The 16,237-nt window shown below is 45.7% G+C and overlaps 1 protein-coding gene across 1 annotated transcript in view; it reads right to left on the bottom strand.

The window, feature by feature from the left end:
- atm (ATM serine/threonine kinase) overlaps positions 1 to 16,237 on the bottom strand; it is a gene marked incomplete at its 5' end in the record, with an annotated part of 32,298 nt that overhangs the window by 9,086 nt on the left and 6,975 nt on the right. Inside the window, 27 exons of the mRNA XM_080006576.1 lie at positions 65 to 213; positions 326 to 428; positions 605 to 693; positions 1,089 to 1,197; positions 1,290 to 1,451; positions 2,554 to 2,662; positions 3,434 to 3,611; positions 4,172 to 4,348; positions 4,415 to 4,556; positions 4,797 to 4,968; positions 5,207 to 5,302; positions 5,515 to 5,647; positions 5,925 to 6,083; positions 6,962 to 7,136; positions 7,481 to 7,680; positions 7,890 to 8,016; positions 8,335 to 8,450; positions 11,628 to 11,871; positions 12,009 to 12,184; positions 12,271 to 12,441; positions 12,841 to 12,958; positions 13,089 to 13,219; positions 13,602 to 13,677; positions 14,025 to 14,180; positions 14,938 to 15,017; positions 15,143 to 15,336; positions 15,556 to 15,754. Coding sequence (XP_079862702.1) covers positions 65 to 213; positions 326 to 428; positions 605 to 693; positions 1,089 to 1,197; positions 1,290 to 1,451; positions 2,554 to 2,662; positions 3,434 to 3,611; positions 4,172 to 4,348; positions 4,415 to 4,556; positions 4,797 to 4,968; positions 5,207 to 5,302; positions 5,515 to 5,647; positions 5,925 to 6,083; positions 6,962 to 7,136; positions 7,481 to 7,680; positions 7,890 to 8,016; positions 8,335 to 8,450; positions 11,628 to 11,871; positions 12,009 to 12,184; positions 12,271 to 12,441; positions 12,841 to 12,958; positions 13,089 to 13,219; positions 13,602 to 13,677; positions 14,025 to 14,180; positions 14,938 to 15,017; positions 15,143 to 15,336; positions 15,556 to 15,754 — 3,941 coding nt within the window. The remainder of the gene's footprint in view (positions 1 to 64; positions 214 to 325; positions 429 to 604; positions 694 to 1,088; positions 1,198 to 1,289; positions 1,452 to 2,553; positions 2,663 to 3,433; positions 3,612 to 4,171; positions 4,349 to 4,414; positions 4,557 to 4,796; positions 4,969 to 5,206; positions 5,303 to 5,514; positions 5,648 to 5,924; positions 6,084 to 6,961; positions 7,137 to 7,480; positions 7,681 to 7,889; positions 8,017 to 8,334; positions 8,451 to 11,627; positions 11,872 to 12,008; positions 12,185 to 12,270; positions 12,442 to 12,840; positions 12,959 to 13,088; positions 13,220 to 13,601; positions 13,678 to 14,024; positions 14,181 to 14,937; positions 15,018 to 15,142; positions 15,337 to 15,555; positions 15,755 to 16,237) is intronic.

Raw genomic sequence — 16,237 nt, 5'->3', positions numbered from 1 at the left:
AAGCTGAACGCTGAGCACCTATACAGATACAGTACTCGGATGGATCTGGATGTCACGCCCTCACCTCTCTGACGGGTCGCAGTCCCACTGGCTGCTCCTCCAGGCAGCCTGGAAGCGGAGCTCCCTCAGCTCGGCCCCCCACTCCACCCCCTCGCTTTCCAGGCCCCTCAGGTACGTGGACAGGATGCTGCTGAGGCCGAAGTTCTGCAAGCCCTGATCGCCCGGACGTCGATGGATGACGTGGGAATTATGTAACGTTGGTCACAAAATAAACACAAAGATGGAAAACAACTAAAAATCGACATTTTATTTGATCTCGACGTACCTCCACGATTCCCACTTGTCTCGTGACCTCGGGCAGAGTGGAGTGAAGGTCGTAGGAGCTCAGCGCTTTCCCCCACAGAGCCTCATGCTCATAAGTTCGAATCCTGCCGAGAAGAAAGAATGAGATAACAAAGTCTGGGAAAAACTTTCAGCATCCCAGAGACAAGATAGACAGGAAAGGTTGAGAAATATCCATGACATCCAACTGTATGTTTCCCTGCTTGTGAGCATCAAGCTTCCAGTGCTTCCGACCTGATGTGACCGCTGCTGAGGACTATACCTGGTGAGAGGGCTGGTCATCTTTTCCCCGCCGCAGCCGTAGAGGCTGTCGGGTTCTCCGATGCTGCGATACACCTCGATCAGCAGCTCCTGTAAAGATGTTCGGAGACACAAATGGAGAGTAAGACAGGGCTCAGAAATGATTACATGGTTTAATTCCTAGCCTGAATCCAGGAATGACCCATTAATAAACGATTGTTGACAATAAATCAATCATCTGCAATAAAAAATAAAAGAAAATCTTAAATAATTAAATAAACAGATTGTTAATTCATTTCCTGCCCTCAGTATGATGTGTTAAATTGTATTAGGGATGGATTTAATGTAAAAAATAAATAAATAAATAAAAGGGGAAAAAAGTCTCTAATCCTTTAAGCTCCATGAGACCTGGCTGTAATAAGAAAGAACAGTGAGCGGGAAAAATATTGAAAAGGATTTGCCGGAACTAAAATATATAATCTGACAGGGACGTCTTAAAGGCTGACCTGCAAGCTGATGCCGGTGTCGTTCACACTCTTCTCCGTCAGGCTGGAGATGGTGAACGACTGACTGCTCTCCTCAAAGTTGATTCTACGAGACGCTCTCGACTTAGTTCTACAAATGACATATGATGCCAATTCATATCAACGCACTTATGCGCGAGGTAGAAAACCGCAGCAATACATTGTTCACAGTTTATAACTTACTGCCTGTTGCTTTCTTCCGTGCTTGCCTTGATCTTGTCCACGTAGATCTCGGAGAAGAGCAGCGCGGTGAAGTGTGCCGAGCAGGACTGGGCGGCCCGGGCCACCTCCAGGTAGTTCAGCTCCAGCCAAAAATTGGAGTGGCACACTGTGCCGCAGGAGTCGCTACAATATGAAAATGTGACAGAAATTGTAAATGGATGGAAAGACAATACACTGGATTGTGTATTTCATGTCATACAGTCTCACACAGTTCAATGACACCTTATCAATCAAAATATTTTAACTGCATAAGTTCGTGGGAGAGGCTAAAGGGGATTTAAAAAATAAAAATAAAAAATACAAAAAAAAATAAAAAAAGTAACACACACACACACACACACACACACACACACACACACACACACACACACACACACACACACACACACACACACACACACACACACACAAAAAGTGTGTGTGTGTGTGTGTGTGTAAAAAAATAAACATCCAAACAGCAAAATTAGTGCTAAAGGTATTGTATAATAAAAATAATAATATAAAATATAGAAGCAGGCAGCAAGGGGTCCAGGGTAGTTGGCCCTTCGTTAAAGTTCAATGAACGAGTGTGCTTTTGCTCTCTGTTCCGGTGTGCTTTGTGACTTCAGAAGGTCATTTGTTCCCGCCTGGTAACAGTGTCATTCTATGATCAGGCAGTGTTTGCTGCTGTGGGTGGGTTTCCTACGCCGCAACTACGCGGTTATCATTCTGAAGCAGAGCTGCACCAGAACAAGGTGATCGTGGCTAAAACGATAATCACGATTATTTTACTCAATATTGTGATCATGATTATTTATCATAATTATTAATCCATTTTGGGGATCAGAATTATATTATGGCACTTTTTAAATCAACATAAAACTGCCTTCACAATAATAATGTATTTTATAAACAAATAAATACATAAACTAAGGTAAGTGGTTTAACTGTCTTCAGTTGTAGAGGATATATGATGAAATTAATTGTCCAATCACAAGACTGCAATGAGATAGTTACCTGTGCACGCCATAAAAATAATTCTTTTTACTCAATTATTCCACAACAATGGATCGATCGGGATCAAACTTGGATGACGGCATGTCGGAACTGCCCTGAATACACATTTTATTCATCCTGTCTGTGAGTGCAGCAGATTTATGAGATACACACACCACTGAAGTCAGCTTTTCATTAAGAAAAACAACGGGGCTGGATAATAATAACAACAACAATGAAAGAACAACACCTGTCAAACTCTAGGGGTCTTGGCTGGTGTCTCAAGTAGTCGACCACTGCCAGCATGGTGCGCAGAGAGGCCTTGTCCAAAGAGCCTTGGCTCACCACATCCGACTCTCCTGTCACAGGTTCGATTAAACGTTTCACAAAAAAAAGACATCGAAAAAGTGAAAAGTTCAACTGTCACGGAGTGATGTCGCTCAAAACGGAAGAAAAACCAAACAAACCAAACAAAGGAAGAGGAGGAGAGGACAGACGACTATACGAGCACCACACTAGAGAGAAACTCAAAGGTAGGTAGAAGGATATGCTGGGAGTAGGCTTTAGTAATATCCCAAATTGTATACAGCGATGCAGTCCCGCCCAAATATCACGATATTATCGTCGTTGTTGACTGGGGATGGGGGGCGGGAGGGGGGGGGGGGGGTTACAGAGAAAGTGTTCCCATTACACATGTATTTGTTTTCTTTGGAAAGACGGTGAACCTTTAATGCCGGATCACGGAGAACGGATCGGTTTATGCCACTCCAACTAGAAAGTTGTGCAAATATTGCATTTGGTGGCAAACATCGCGATATTCCATATTATCGAATATTGGCCCAAGGCTAGTTGGTAGTAAAAATAAATCCCCAAAAAATATAATATAGAACATAATATGGAATGGTACAGCATGTGGCAGGGGAGAGCAAGGGGTGACTCCGATAGATACAAAATCGTTTCATAACAAAAGTAAAGAAAATCAGCAGTGCCCCCAGGGAAATCAAGGGAATAAAGTTCCCATTTTTCCGAGCTGTCACCTTTGTCACATGTCACTTCACTTCATTGAATGAATGGATGGATGGATGGATGAATGAATGAACGAATGGAACATAATGTCGAGGGATCCTCACCAGAGTCCACGTTGAGTGGAGTGGCTGCGCGGCTGGAGACCTGGACGCTTCTGGAGCAGAAGGTGAAGAAGTCCTGGACATAGCCGGAGAGCAGCTTCCTCCAGGAGCCGTCCGAGTCGCCCAGCAGGACGGAGTGGACGATGAGGGGCAGAACCCGCTGACAGAAGTCTGCCCTCGCCTGGGAGGAGACAATGAGTCGGAGTGCGTTGAGAGCTGGAACTGGAGGACCGTCGTTTCATAGAATGCTACGGCTGGTTACCATGTCTGACCTATCGAGCTCTGGAAACGAAAATACAACGTCAACTTTAAAACTGTACATACTAAATGTACTGCACTACTTAAGTCAACTTTTATCATATACATACACTCAAACCAGCATTACAGCCTAGGGAGATTACAAAAAAACATCTGTAAATACATTATGATTAATTGCTGCTTTAGTGATACTTCTAGTCCTTTGTCAATCATATAAAAGACATTCATGATGGGAAATAATATGGTATAATATTTAAAATAACCTGTATTCATATATTGTTGATCAAATCATGTTAAATGTATACTTCCTTTGACAGATTTTATTCATTTGAACCATGTAACATGTTTTACAGATGTTATGTGTATTAACTTTTGTTAGGATTATAAATATTTACACACTATAAAGTCCACACAAAAATATTTAAATCTATTTTATGCTCGGGTAACATATGCAGGTTTCTAGTTGTCTTTCCTGATACTGACCAGGCACAGTGGTCGGGATAGGACCAGGGCCTCGTTTCGGACAGCTCCGCTGTCTAGCAGGGAGGTGCAGAGAGTCTTCAGCCATGACTTGTGGGCTCCTTTTTGGGGAATCCACAGCTCACGTCTCTCCAGTCGCTGCCTGGCCTCCAGGCTCACCTCCACGTTATCATCCGCCGCCTGGAGGAGGAAACACATTCATGAAAAGGCATACAGTATATGCATTGAGACACACCATTGCAATACCTTTTTCTTGGCTGTTCTGAACGGGTTGAGGTAAGTCAGCATGGGGTCTCTGTTGTCTTTGTATTGCTCCCAGAATTCGGCGCCTGATGAAGTCGCCAGGATGTTCTTCACACACTGCCCCGCTGCTTTCCTCACCTCAATACTGGTATACCAAACACACAATGTTGTGAGGTAGATCCCACCACGAGGAAATGCATCACACACAATCTGATAAACACATTTCAAAGACACAGAATGATCAGCGAGAAGTGGCGGTCAAATGGGGAGAACCAATTGTTGAACATTTTAACGTTCTTTGATCGACTGAGGTGCAGCAGATGCCGATTTAATTATTTATTTTTATATTTTTTAGCAGTGGTGTGAAGCATGCTTTTCACTGCACCTGTGGTGGGTGAGTGCGTTGTTCATGCAGTTCAGAACAATGTACAGACACTGAGCCTCGGTGGAGGGGAAGAGGGACGCAGCCTTGGTGTACAGAGGGTCTCCGCCGTGGAGCAGAGCGATGGTGGACAAATCAATGGGACCCAGCTCTCCTAGACAGCCGCCCGCGGCCTCTGAAGAGGGAGGAACACAAACAAGGGAATAGTAGTTGTGGATGAAATGCAATCTTAAATTAAATGCATTACACTTTTATTATTACTACTTCCGACAAAAACTGATGTCACTGTATGGTATGAACCGATGGTGGAGGGGTCGACATAGATGTATTTATGTGCCTCCGATTTTCCACGTGCGCTTGGTGATTCAGCATAATGTCTACAGCTGTATTTTAACATTTTACAAATACTGTACCGAGAATGTCCGCTCCTCCCGGGTGGTTGACTGCAAGTTTACAGAGCTGCAGCAGGTTGAGAATCAGCTTCACCAGAACACTTTCAGAGGGGTCGACTACAAACAGAGAAACAACGGAATTCAGCTCCAGCACTATTCTAGCATCTTTAGATTCACGCAGAGGTAACCAAAAAAGTTGATTTGAGGAAGTGCAAGAGTCAATCAAACCCCCAAAACCTGCTAAATGCATGGTTGGACCATTTTTTGGGGGGAATCTATTAAGACTATAAGACTGAAGGGGTCAACTCGTGCCCTCTCTCCATCATTACCGTGGCACTCCTTGAGCAGCTGCCTGACCTCTCCCTTGTTCTGATGCAGCTTTCTAGTCAGCTCCTTCAAACCTTCCAGCCGGGTCAGAGGCAACGCGTCACATGACGTCACGGACAGGAAGTGGACGACCTCCTGTGCAAGAGGGGGCGATTCAAGACACAGATTAAATTCTTTATTTCCATATCAACTTTGTGAAAGTAGTGTGTATCATAATTTGATTTATAGAAGGCTGCGACAGCCTATGAAATCAACCTATACAAGGATAGAATAATGTCTAAGTATATCATGTATTAGTATTGATAGATTTCACTATAAATACACCAGTGAGACGTGCATGCGACATGAGTTTGTTATGTGCTGAATACATTTATCATGTACGATGCAGTGTAAATATGTCCGCTCCATTTACCTGCCGCAGTGTGAAGGCCCCGAAGCTGTATTTTAGTTTGTGTTGAACGGACCGCAGCTCTTGGAACTCGGGATCGTTCGGGAAGGGCTCCAAACGGCAGATGGCACTCCGTAACTTCTCCTGGTTCTCCATCACCAGAAACCGCAAAAGACTGAGCACCTAAGGGCCAAACAGAGACAGTCGACCAGAGGTATAAAAAGAAAAAGGAAAAAAGGTAAAGAAACCAGAGAAAAAAACCCAATTATATATTTAACAAAACATTTATTCAAAACAGGGACAAAAAAACCCCACTGTAGATAGATCCCACTTTAAACATTTGTCAATATTACACTGACAAATAACTTTCTTACAACAGGGGACAGATAGAAATTCCCCAGAAATTGTGGAGAGATACTTCTAGGTCATATTTTAAAAGGGCCCTTTTATAAACACTTGTCAGTGTTTGTGCACATACATTTGGGTCTCTGATGGGCCTACTAACACAAACTGTGAAATAACACAACCCAGTCAGTTTATTGTGAGCTGTCTATTTCAGAAAACATGTCTTAAAACGGGCTGTTCAGCTTTGTGTCGCAGTACTAAGTAGCATTGAGACACATTAGAATTAGAACCGCCCCACATCTGAGTAATTCCACCCACGCCTGGAGTGCGACCGGACCCGCTCGCATCGAAGCTAAGAGCTAAGCATGGGAAGTGCTCTGTTGGCTGAAGAGACCAGAACAAATCTTTTAAAAGAAAGACGGATTAATACCAACTGCCCGTGACAAAACTGCAGACGAGGAAAATGTAAGTATTTAAAAATTAATTCTGCTGTGTGTTACTTTCTGTGTGTGTGTGTGCATCCACGGTAGAGTGGCTCCTCCCACTGAAATGGCCCATTTTCCAACAGGGTGGATTGGATGCACGTTATAAGGGCGGAGTGGTATTTTCAGCAAAAAATATATATATATGTTTTGAGGACCTCAGAGACCAAGTTCCTTAAAGCATGGCGAGAGATTAGCCATCCAAGTCATCCCTGGACCCCTTGGGCATCTCACCTGCTGTGAAATGGCGGGCTGGCTGGTCAGCCGGGCTGTGAGAGTACCGACGATGACTTGCAGGTGGCAGTCTAGAGCGTCGTCGCAGAACTGCAGCGCTGCCTTGCACACTGTGCTCAGCAGGTCGCAGCACAGAGCGAGGCTTCGGTCAGAAACCTCATCGCACTGGCCTGGTCTAAGGTCGAAGAAAAAGCAAGGTTTAACAAGCTTGAAAAAAATATGCAAAATACAGTTCAGATTGGTTTCAACATTTTAAATAGACATGGGATATTATTTTATTTGTGCATAGATGATAACTTGTGTGTGTCTATCGGCCTCTAAACTATAAAATAGAGGGAGCCAGTCCAATACGTTACAATTCAGGCTTTTAAATTCAGTGGCATGCTCTCAGCAATTCAGATTTGGAGCAGTGGTACACACACAAGTTTCATTTCAAGATAAATCTCCTGTTATTTGACGCATAAAGTATTACACGAGTGAAAGCAAATCTCTGCGTCTCTAAGGAGCCGCTTCACCCACCTGCTGTTGATGTGGTGGATGAGGGTATAGATGATGTCCCTCAGTACGAAGGCCCAGGCCCCTCCCAGGCCGTCCTTCACCTCCCGCAGCAGCAGGCTGACAAACAGGTGGTACATCAGCAGGATGCGCTGGCGCTCGTAGCTGTTGGTCGTCTCTGCAGCCTTCTCACACACGGCCAGCAGGATCTTCTGGATCGCAAGCTGCAACAACACGAATAATATCAAATAATATATCCAAATAATATCCTCCAAAGACAAGGGGGAAGTAAAACTAAATAGAGCTTCAATGAGCTTAACACATACGAGACTGCCTTTGCACAGCTCTTCCACCTCTGCACCCCTAAAGACACACACACACACGCACACGCACACACACACACACACACACACACACACACACGGCTCCTTACTGGGGTCTTTGAAAGAATAGCAACCAGTGACTTGTTGCTTGTGCTGTGACACTTGCTGAGGTAGTCCAGAGTGGCTTTGATGACATAGGAGCTGAAGTACGGTGGGTTTGGAGCAGGGTCCAGTTCCCTGCAAGAAATTAAAAAATTGTATATTTTTTATAAAGACAGACAGAAGGATAGAAAGCTTCTTAAATTGTTTTGACATGTTAAGCAGGGGAGAGTGTAAAATAAGGTAGATACGGAAGTTAAGGCTGATAGTATGATTGCACCAACTAATTGAGATATGAAAAAAACAACAGAAATGTCATTTATATAATGCACTTAATGTTTATATCTGATCGTACACACATTTTTGCTGCAATGACAGAGATTGATGGACTGAACCATCCTCTGGACATATTCAGAAGCATTCCTAGGACATTCTTAATGGAAGATAGAGCTTTACCCTATAAAGTGTTTGAGATCTCCCCTTTCACCCCCAGTTCCAGCTCCTTCATACAGAGTTTGCAGCAGCTCCACTACGATGTCCGCCAGATTACTGTGGATTAAGCCATCGATTTGCTGTGGACAGAGATCGGTAAGTAGAGTTCAGTTCATGAAAATGGAGAAGCAGAAGCCTCCACGTGGTGCATCCTGGGCAATGCTGACGACAGAAACTGTACACAGTGACAGACGGAACTAGCCAATTCTGCAACCATTGACCGCCAACGGCAGTCAAGTTTTTCCCCACGCGCCCCTACTAACATCGCGAATGCCGGTGTTAGTAGTGACCTCAATCAATGTGGAGGGATACACCAGAAAGAAGGCCGCTGTGCTAGCTAGCCACTGCAATGGATGGGACATTCTCTGTATGCAGGAGACCCACCTGGGTTCGACGAGCAACCGGCCAACACTACCAGGTATGAAACTGGTAGCTAAGATACATCATCCTGAGTACAGATCAGCCATGTTTGTGAAACCCCTGTTGGACATCAGAGACATCCACACTAACCGCTCAGACACCAACATAAAGACTGTTACTATCTTCCTGCCCGAGATTCCCATTACCTCATTGTACTGTATAAACCACCTGCTAGCCCCTTTGTATGGCCTGACCTACCACCTAAGTGCAGGAAGAAGTATGCTGTTGTGATCGGGGGTTTTAATTCTGATCACACAATGTGGGTCTATGATTCTACCAACAGCGAGGGTGAACTAGTCGAAAGCTGGATGGAAAACACATGCATGCAGCTGGAGTTGATTCCCAACGCTAAACTCCCTCAGTCCTTCAACAGCTGCCGCTGGAGAAGAGGCTACAACCCTGACCTGTGTTCCGTCAGCCAGAGACTAGCACACTTATGCGAGAAAGAGGTGCTGAACCCGCTCCTTAAGTCCCAACATCAACCAATGTCAGTTACGATCAAGCCTGCCATAACAAAACCGGAAGTCCTTTTTTGACACCGCTTCAACCTCAAGAAGGCCAAATGGGGCTGAGTACAACGAAAGGAAAGAGCACTATTAGAGGTTGAACCCATACCTGACAACTACGCCATGTTTGTACAGGCTGTATAGAAGACTGCTCGCACTCACATCCCTCGTGGATGTCGAAAAGAGTACATTGCTGGCCTCACACAGCTGCTGGAGTGCTACGAAACAGAGTTTGGAAATGACCCATTTTCAGACACCACTAGCACGCTTGGTGATGCACTCATGGAACACCTGGGGAAGGAGAGGCGGAAAGTCTGGCAGGATCTTATTGAGAACATCAACATGACCTGGTACAGCAAAAAAGCCTGGTCCACGACTCGGAAACTGGCCAACGGGAGACGAGCAGAAAGGCGCGGGGCTAAAGGAAAACATCATTCCACAATTATTCTGGGCAATCAGCAGAACATGTCTATACTAACCAAGCCCTTTACCTTGGAGGAGTTAAAAGCAGGATGTGGCACCATGAAACTGTGAAAAGCTGCGGGTCCCGATGACATATTGACCGAAATGATTATTCACCAAGGCCCGTTCGCCAAACAATTGCTTATGAATAGGCACAACACATGCCTCCAGACCCAGCGCATTCCAACTATCTGGAGGAAAGCTATTGTCCTTGCTCTACCAAAACCTGGAGAAGATCTCAACCTCTGTATCACCTACAAACTGTACGAGAGACTACTCCTTAGCCAACTATCCCCTCAGATAGACGCTAAGCTCAAAGATAAATCTGGATTCAGATCTGGAAAATCATGCACAGGCCAACTGCTAAACCTCACCCGATATATCGAAGACGGCTATCAGAAGAAGCTGATAACAGGCATTGCCTTTGTTGATCTGTCAGTAGCTTATGATACCGTCCAACACAGGCTGCTGATCAAACAACTCTTCGACATGATAGCTGATGCCAAACTATGTAACGTTATAAGATGTCTTCTGAGCAACCGGATGTTCTACGTCACATTCAACAATAGGGAAAGCCGATGGCTCCACAAGACCAATGGACTGCCGCAGGGCAGGGTCTTGGCCCCTGTCCTCTTCAATGTCTACACCAATGACCAGCCTCTACTGGAAGCATGCAGCAGGTTTATCCCTGTGATGACCTAGCGATGGCAATGCAGAAGCATAACTTCCCAGAAATTGAGTCAACCTTGGAACGAGGCCTCTTATATATGTCAGTGTACTATCTGGAAAACCACCTGCGCCTAAACCCTGGGAAAACCCAAATCTGCAGCAAAAAACAGAAAGGCTAAATGGGAGCTTGACGAAACCTGGGACAGTATAAAGCTCGAAAACCACCAGCACCCAGTTTATCTGGGAGTAACATTAGATCGTGCCCTCAAGTCACCAGGCACACAGCCAATAGACGAGAGCCAAGGTCTCCACCAGGAACAGCCTTCTACGACAACACACAAACTCAAAGTGGGGGGGCTCACCCAAGTACATTGTGTACATCAGCACTAGCCTTGTGCTTCTCCATCGCTGAATATGCCGGCCTAGCATGGAGCAGATCGTGCCATGCACATAAGCTAGAAGCTATCCTCAACCAGAACTGCAGGATCGTGACTGGGTGCATCAAAACAACCCCCGTACATTGGATTTATGGCCTCTCTCTGGCATTGCTCCCGCTGACATCCGCAAATAAATCATCACAAAAGCCGAGCACACAAAGTAGGCCAATGACAACCGGCACTCACTCCATGAGCACTCTGCTGCCCAGAAGTGGCTTAGCTCCAGGAGCAGTTTCCTGGACACCCCTGAAAGTACTGGAGACGACCCCAACTGGATTGCCAGGATGACTGAGTGGCAGGAACCAGTGGAACAGCCTTGGCAGCCAACCCAATGGATGGAGAGAGGCCTCACCCCAGACGAATGCCTCGCTACCGGCCAAGATCAACCTTGACCTGTCTGGAAAAGACTGAACCACCTGCAGGTCGGCAAAGGACGCTGCAAGGCGTCCATGAAGAAGTGGAGAATAACAACTTCCGATGCATGCGTGTGCGGCGAATCGCAAACCAGGGAACACATCATGAGATGTAGCCAAGCTCCACAATGTCCCGGAGATGACCTGGCCGAACCAAATGCCACTGCGCTCGCCTGCGCCAACCGCTGGAAAGATGTGATATCGAAGATGGCCGGACACAAGGAAGAAGAACCAAGAACAACAAATCCATTATTGTCACTGAACTGAAATACAAACTATTAATTTCATTGAGACACATCTTGCATGCATCTGTGTCGAAAAAGCAGGCGATTGCACAACCGTTTCCACACCTGTTTGCCCAGGCAGTTACTATCCTTCAGCAGGTCGTACACCTTGTGGGCCTTCTCTCTCTGTTGGGCCACATGCGCGTCCTGGCCGGAGGAGGCGAAGTACGGCAGGATGTTGACCATGATCTTGGGGAAGCAGTCGGCCAGTAGCACCCTATAGTCCTTTCCGATGTGACCGCCGATCGATTTCACCTGCTCAAAGTCCTCCAGGAAGACCAGGTGAGGGACCAGGACCTGGTAGGAAGAACTGGGGGGGCAGAGAACCCAAGCAGCGCTCATCTTCTATCATACTGTGTATATTGTATTGTTAGAGCTATTTCTGTTTTTTCCCCATCGTGGGACACACAGTATATGTACAGTTTGTACAGCTGTCGTTTTCCTCACCTGTAGAAGTCTTGCAGAGTGCTGTGGTCAAGCAGGGCGTAGGGGAAGGATTCCAGCGTGTAGCGGCCGTCAGACTGGCTCTGCCCCAGCCACTCGGCCACCAGGTAGTACAGGTGAGAGCTGAGAAAACCTTTCACACTTCTGTAGCCCAGCGCTCTGGCTACGCTGCCTAGCACCTGGGGACAACACATAGAAAAGATGAAATTATGAGGGCAATGCATCCTCCACAATCAGATGTGAAAGTGATATTTCAAACGGATACCTTTTTAATGAGCTGTTCCTCAATGTTGTTCTCCTTGTATGACTGGAAGAGTGCGAACAGGGACTGTTTCTCGCAGACGGGGCTGCAGCACAGCACCACCGAGACGCTCTTCAGCAGCGTGGCCTTGCGGTTGAACGCCTCGTCGCGCAGCTCCTCTGAAGCGCAACTTTTCTGCGAGTGCGCAAATGTGAACAAAATGCTCAAGATGCACCAGCAAATGTAAAAGAAAATTCAAGACTGGTTAGATTTGAGACTCTGCTGCGTTAAAAACACTTTTTATCTCGGAATAGGTTCCTTTTTATTTTTTTAACAATTACTTTTTTATACAAAACATGCAATAAATCAGTAAATAAACCAGTACGTTTCACTCAAAGTAAACAATTGAATACCTTTTAAAATTACGACCCTGACTTTTTAATACAATTGCCTTAATTTTCCCTAAACCTATCGAATACTTTGAAGACTTTTTAAGGCCCCCATGGATACCAAGCAAACATACAGCACACACAAATAAGATGATAGTGATATACAGATTTTTGGTGAATTGGTTGTGGAAATCGTCGATCGTACCGGGAGGTTCATGCCCTCCTGAGCCTTCAGGTAGACATTCTCGAAAGCCGCTTGCTGGTGTTTGAGCGGCAACATGTTCCTCCTCTCTGGGCGGCCGGGTTTCACCTCCACGAATAGCCTGGATACGAGTACAGGGAATGACCCAAGAACCAAATTCAAGGCACAGGACCAGTCTATCACATCACATCTTCGACAATTTTCCGCCCGTCGACTTCCGCTATTATTGAGACAATTCCGTCTGTGCCTACCTCTCGACACACAGGGCCGCCAGCATCCGGACGTGATGGTGGGCGTCTGCCAGATATGACGGCAGGATAACGGACACGGGTAGTTCCTCCTCTCTCAGGCCAAGCACCACCCACTTACAGCAAGGATCAGCCTGATGGATGAGGGTAAGATAAGGGATTGTTACTGCCTAATGTTATTTCCAAAGCAAAGTTGCGGCTGGCTGAGTAAACAATACCTATTTAATAAGCATTGTTTTTTATACAAATCACTATGGTTTAGGAAGAGAAAGTAAATAGCAACACATTTACTCCAACAGCCACTGTAGCCAACTAATCAACAAATATTTTTGTGTCCAATCAAACACCATACACATGCATTGGGGGTGAAACAATCGCCCCCAATAAAATTGGTGCCTATAATGTTCTGCGTATTAATGTTATACAGTATATGGGGATATGAGACATACAGTAAATCGTCTAAATATCTCAGAAATAAAAACCCATCTGTTCCAAGGAGCCTGCGTGAGAACTTACCTCCAGCAAGGCGTCCAGGCATCGAACCAAAGCGGCTCGCACTGCTGGCGTGCACTTCCCGGTTTGGCCGAGGATGCTAAAACCCAGCACAGAAACCAAGTCAGTTAAAGCGGATTGATTAGTATTGAACACTGAACAACAGGATGGTATATCAAAGCAATACCGAGGTACAGGTGACAACTTTTCACCTTTCTATATAATCTCACGCCCAACAAGGTGGTGCTCTTTTTAAAAGAGAATCCATCATTTTGACCAAATAGCGCATTTTCAGATCGCAGGTTTTTCCATATGCATTTCATTTTCTGACCTGCCGTCGCTGTCTTTGCAACAGAGGCTTCCCAAGTATGACTTCTTGTAGGACCGGCTTTAATGAATGTTCGTCAAACCATTCCAGCGTGTGTTGCAGTGTCGTGTGGCACTCACCAGAACCCGGACACCACTTTTAGAAGAGCTCCCTGCACGTGTCTCATTTCCTCGGACAGATGCTGGGTTTGCCCCAGACACCGGATGGAGGGCAGCAACCCCAGCAGCACGGCGGCACAGACCTCCTGATCCTGACGGTACAGCGAACACAAGTCCCTGTGGATGCAAAACAACATTTACCACAGCTTATTCACCAGACTAATAGCAGGGTTCATTCTGGCATTACAAAACTCAATGCAAGGCCTTGCAAGCACTATTTTTTCAATTTTCAAGGACTTAAGACAAAACAAATTGAAATATAATCTTATGTCATTGTCTCTGTATACTGTATATACACACACTCATTGCTCATTTACTATTATAATTGTCTTTTTTCAACCGGGGACACAGACAGTGGTAAAAGAAGAAGAAATAAAGCTACTATGAGAAAAAGTGATCATGTCACGATTTGTATAAGAAAACCAGGGGGAATATCACAGGTTTTCAATGATCGTGTTTTTTCAAGGACATTTCAAGCACTTTGGCACAAAAGGGCCTTTTTTCAAGTATTGCCAGCGATTCAATTTCTGAGGACGAAATTCAAGCACTTCCAGCACCTCAAGGACATGGTAAGAACCCTGTAATACATATGGTCGCATTTAAGATGAGTAGTGCTGAAATGAAATCCAGTAAATGACACACTTGTAGATAAAAATTTCTATTATACCATAATTCTATTGTCATAAGTTGTGGCAAAAGCAAATATGAGTACACTGAAGGAAAAAAAAGGCACTGCTCCCGCTTCCACTTTTGTTCATTTACAAATCCAAGAGAATTAAGATTTGTTGAAAAATCTCTTTTTCAGTGTAGGCGACTATGCTGTTCATCCATACACATTCTTCATTATTACTGTGTATTACGCAAGTTCTCTTACGCCAGATGGGTGAGCAGCGAATCAAACTCCTCTGGAGACAGCGAGTCCTCGGCAGGAAGCTTCTTCAGCAGTAGAAGATACTACAGCGAGAGGAGGGGGTATCACAGATGTTTGGACATATTTTTTCGGGGAAATGATTTCAGGTAGGTTCTCATGGCGCCGCTAACACCAACATCTTCATACAGTCAAACGGGTTGCTACCCACCATGTGCACGTGCAGGGCCTTGGTGAAGTCCATCTGGTCGAGCAGCAGCAGGAGCCTGCGTCGCACCTCCTGCGGTTTAAACAGGAGCGTGTGGGCGGGCTGCGCGGAGGAGCACACACACAGGAACTCGAGGCTCGAGAGGAGAGCCAGGTCCTCGCTGGCCAGAGGCTCTTCCGCCAACACGCTCTTAGCACCTGAGGAATGGATAGTCTGTGAAATCCCATCATTCAAACAGTTTAAGTTTTTGCCTTACGTAAGAGATCAATAATAAAAGTGCAACTATGGTTGAACTGTCAATGTATACATCAACGGCTTGGCTGACAATAAACTCCCGTAAACCCTCCTGCGCCATAGTCACAGATCAATAAATATCTTGATGAGCTCGATAATTACTTTCAGTAATTACGTCTTACCTGGGGCGCAGGCGGCATCAATGTTGTCGGCGTTCTGTCTTTGGTTTCCGTTGATGCTGGTGCTGGTGCTGGTGCTGGGCACATCGTCGTCGTCCAGCAGGTCGATGTCTTCAGCCTGCTGCATCCTGGGAACGTCCAACTCAATGTCCACATCTCGGTCTTCTTCCACGGCATTAACCCGTCTAGACATGCTGCTCAGCTGGATGAAGCGCGTAACAGACATACGTCACCTTTAACTATCCAAATTAACTGGGATTTATGAAGGGAAATTAGCCCCTCACAGTCAGACGTTATTTTCATTTTTGATAGATATAGACAGATAGACTGATAGACTGATAGACTGATAGATATATCAGATAGATAAGATAGATAAGATAGATCGATAGATCGTTCGATTCCCGCCTGGGGCGCTGTTGGCCCCGTGCTCCGGCGGGTTATCTCCCAAATAGGAGCCTTTCTGTGTGGAGTTTGCATGTTCTCCCCGTGCTCACATGGGGTTTCCTCCACCTCACGTCAGTAAGGACCCCCCCCCCAAAAAACATGCACACATCATCGTCTGACCAGCGATGGACACTCATCACCTGGTCCCCGGGCGCGTCCACGTATGCTGCCCACTGCTCCTGGCTGTGGCCCCGGAGGAAGGACAAGCCAGGATGGGTTAAACGCAGAGGCCTCATTTAAC

This window comes from Zeus faber (assembly GCF_960531495.2).
Source record: "Zeus faber genome assembly, chromosome: 9".
Taxonomy (NCBI): Eukaryota; Metazoa; Chordata; class Actinopteri; order Zeiformes; family Zeidae; genus Zeus; species Zeus faber.
Note: the sequence above shows the minus strand (reverse complement) of the source record. Positions and strands in the feature narration are given on the sequence as shown.